The following is a 3,626-nucleotide window of genomic DNA, read 5'->3' as shown; positions in this document are numbered from 1 at the left end:
TCAAAGCAATAGACATTTTGTGGGAGCATAGGCCCTGATCCAAACCTCTAGAGGGTTTTAGCTGGTTGGAGCAGCAATCAATATTAATAGTTATCTGGGAGGTATAACTAACAATTAGTTAGTCCATTAGCTAACCCGTTCTAAATCTCTCATCTAATCTTAATTGCTAACTACTAGTTTTAGAGGTTTGAAATAGGGCTAAGTAGAACTTGTTCAATCAAACACAAAACAAGAGAAATACTAGATTAATGGTTGCAGGGGGCAACAAAATACTTGTTTTATAAGGCATTATTGAAACATATGAAATACAATCTATATGATGCATTTATTGGCAAGAACATAAAACCGGACTGATCGCAATAGACAGGACCAATGCATGCATCGTTAGTTTTGTACAGACCATCTGAATACTGATGTCAAATACAGTAGAGTCTGATGACCAGCTAGCGCATCATGAGAAAGACAACACACCAGATCGAATTCAGCAGGCTAGTAAAAAAACTTTTAAATAAATATTAAATAGCCATGTGTCTGGAGCCTTATTTGACTGATGAATCAGCACATGATGATCAGAACACTGTAACCATCAATGACGATGAACTCTAACCCTGAATACTTGTCAGCTACTACCGCATGCAGTTCGCCCTAATAATTAAAAAACAAACACTGATCAATACACTTGATTGATCAACATCGATTGGTATTTCAGGAATGCAATATTATTATTGATTACGAGGACACACCGACGCCGAGGAAATCAAAGAACGGCACGTCCTTCTTCTTCAGTGGCTCATCGGCGCTGTCGCTGGCGTGATAATCCTTTTGGTGGTGCTCATGGCGGCCATGGTGGCCGATATCCATGCCTAGCGCTTCTCTTGGAGAGGAGAAGGTGATGGAGAGAGGTGCCGTCGGCTGCTTGCCGCTGTAGCTGTACCGTCCTGACGCCTCGAAACTCGACCCCAGCAAGCCCTTACTTGCAGTGGCTGTGCCAAAGTTCTTGAACAGTGAAGTAGGAGGTGCAGGCACCGGCGACCTGAACAGGCCTCCGCTTCCGCTGGCGCTGCCGGCACCACCAAGCTTGGAGAAGCCGAAGCAGAGCGAGCTAGTCGCCGGCGTGACAGCGCCGAAGAGGTACCCACCGGTGGACGGCGAGGAGGATGAGCTCGCGGCCCTGGCAAGGAGCCTGGAGCGCTCGCGGCTGCGACGTGCCATGACGACATGCCAGTGATTCTTGACAGCGTTGTCCGTGCGGCCCGGGAAGTGGCGGGCGATGAGCGCCCACTTGTTGCCGTGGGCGCGGTGGGCGTTGAGCAGCCGCTCTTCTTCCTCCTCTGTGAAGGGCCGCTTGTTGATCCGAGGGTCAAGCTGGTTGAACCACCGGAGCCGGCAGCTTTTGCCTTGCCAATATTAATATTTGCACACGAATTAGTACGATGAAACATAACTGATTTAATCAGCATGTCAGCTGAAATTAACCATCTAGTCTAGTTGTTAAAGAGGGACAAGATTAAAAGATAGAGGGCACAGAAAGACATCTGCTTGCAGATTTAATTGCAATCATGGCATGAGAGTTTTCCAGTGGATGTAGGTGATCCACTCTTGACACTCCGCACTTGTTGTGCATGGGCCATATGAGCTAAACGGCGCGTGCATGAATTTATATTTTTATACAGATAGAGTTTCGTAGCAACATGCATGCTCTATCTTTTCATTTTCATCTATTAATCTACACACATATATAAGTTCCATCTTGGAAAAAGAAAAGAAATTTGAGATTAATTTTGATGTAGATGTGGGAAACTAGTATACACATGCTTGGTACCGGCCTGTCAAAATTGAGCAAAAATAGAACATGCGTGATTTTTAATTACTTCTAGAAATCATCTGTAGTAGGGATAATATCAAATTTCTACCATCAACACGATACTCTTAATTCATATTGATTAATTAAATATCTGTTATATATATATTACCTCTAGTTATACTATTATATGAAACCGAAGAACAGAGAACTACTTATCACCACAAATTTTTTTTATTTTATCTTTAGGTTATCTCCTCAAATTTATTAAAAACAAATATAGCTCTAGCTAGCTCACACAAGATTATGCAGGTCATCTGCTTGGAAAAAAACTAATTTAACTAGATTTCTTGATGCATGTGCTCGAACAAAATTATTTTCCCACAAACTAACACACGCGCCGGAAAATAACACATATAAATAACAAATTAAACTTCATTATCCCCTCTAAAGAGTATGAAAAAAAACAAAACCTGTATAATATGATCCATGGATGCACAAAACACCTCGGACACAAAAATCAGCACATGCAATAAGTCCTCACATGCATATATGGTGGGGCAACTTCTTTAATTTCCTTCAGGAAGAAAGCGAGGTAGGAGAACGATCACAGAAAATAGACGATCAAAGAAACCAAAACCAACCAACCTGATCTCCCCTCCAGCTTTTCTGCAATGGAGTTCCAGTTCTGCGGCCCGTACTTCTCGACGAGCTGCTTCAGCTTCTCGTCCTCGCCGGGCCGCCAGTGTCCTCTCGGGCAAGACGATGACTTTGCACCACCATCTGATGTATTCGTGGTCGAGGAGGATGCCATCTCTCTCTCTGCTGCCAGGAAGAAAGGCGATGCCTTTGAGACGAACTCGGATAGTAACTTCGATGAGCAGTTGTGTATGATTGGGCAAGCTATGTGGCTATTATCTACAGACTAGTCAAAAAAAGCTGGGGTGTCTTTGGAGATACGGGATAGAGATGAGAGTATGTGTGAGGGAGAAGCCCGGCTGGCCACAGCACCAGCAGCTGGCTGTGTGCACACACATATATATGTACACACATTGGTCGATATAGCCTCTAGGGCTTGGGTGAAAGATCCCATTAGTTTAGTTTTACACGACAAGAGGCCTGTGAACATGTCATCGCTCTCTCACCAACTTGCCTGCTGTTTGGCTATTTGCCAAAGACCACTCTTCTCACAGCTCTCATCAAACACAAACCTGTCCCCGATAATGTACTTCCTGTCTAACTTCCCTAACAATATTCTCTTCAAAGAAAGATGCATGCCGTCATTGTTTCATTAAGGGGGTGTTTGGTTATAGGGACTAATGTTTAGTCTCTACATTTTATTCTATTTTAGTTTCAAAACTGCTAAATATAGAAAGTAAAACTTTATTTTAGTTTCTATATTTAGCAATTTATAGACTAAAAATGAATAAAATGAAGGGACTAAACATTAGTCTCTAGAAACCAAACACCCCTTAAATTGTAGATATGCTTTTCAGTTATCAGAAAACTGAATGGGCTAAGACTACATACGGTACGGTGTTATATACATTAATTAGGGGAAGACCATGCATGATTCATAAGAAAACTAAATGGGCTAGCTATATATATGATTACCTGCAACACACGATTAATAGTACGGTACAATAGAGATATTTGTGTTTCCTCCGATAGGCAAAAGATAGAAAATACAAAGCAATTATTTTGATACGTACAACACACCATATATGTCATGAGTATTTTTATACTCATAAGTATATTTGGTAGTAGGACACAACCTATGTTGCCAAATCACTGGATACAACCCGTAGTAAGGAAGTAATATCAT

At 41.9% G+C, this 3,626-nt stretch overlaps 1 protein-coding gene across 2 annotated transcripts; it reads right to left on the bottom strand.

The window, feature by feature from the left end:
• Positions 1-306: 306 nt before the first annotated feature.
• LOC100382901 (myb domain protein 69) lies at positions 307-2,834 on the bottom strand. Of its 2 annotated transcripts, XM_020551672.1 has the most exons (3): positions 2,450-2,834; positions 744-1,397; positions 307-645 (listed from the first exon to the last, which is right to left on the bottom strand). In XM_020551672.1, the coding sequence occupies exons 1-3, from the start codon at positions 2,613-2,615 to the stop codon at positions 620-622; spliced, it is 846 nt and encodes a 281-aa protein (XP_020407261.1). In that variant the 5' UTR covers positions 2,616-2,834; the 3' UTR covers positions 307-619.
• Positions 2,835-3,626: the final 792 nt, after the last annotated feature.

Source organism: Zea mays, chromosome 4 (genome assembly GCF_902167145.1).
Source record: "Zea mays cultivar B73 chromosome 4, Zm-B73-REFERENCE-NAM-5.0, whole genome shotgun sequence".
Taxonomy (NCBI): Eukaryota; Viridiplantae; Streptophyta; class Magnoliopsida; order Poales; family Poaceae; genus Zea; species Zea mays.
This window is presented reverse-complemented; position numbering and strand designations above follow the sequence as displayed.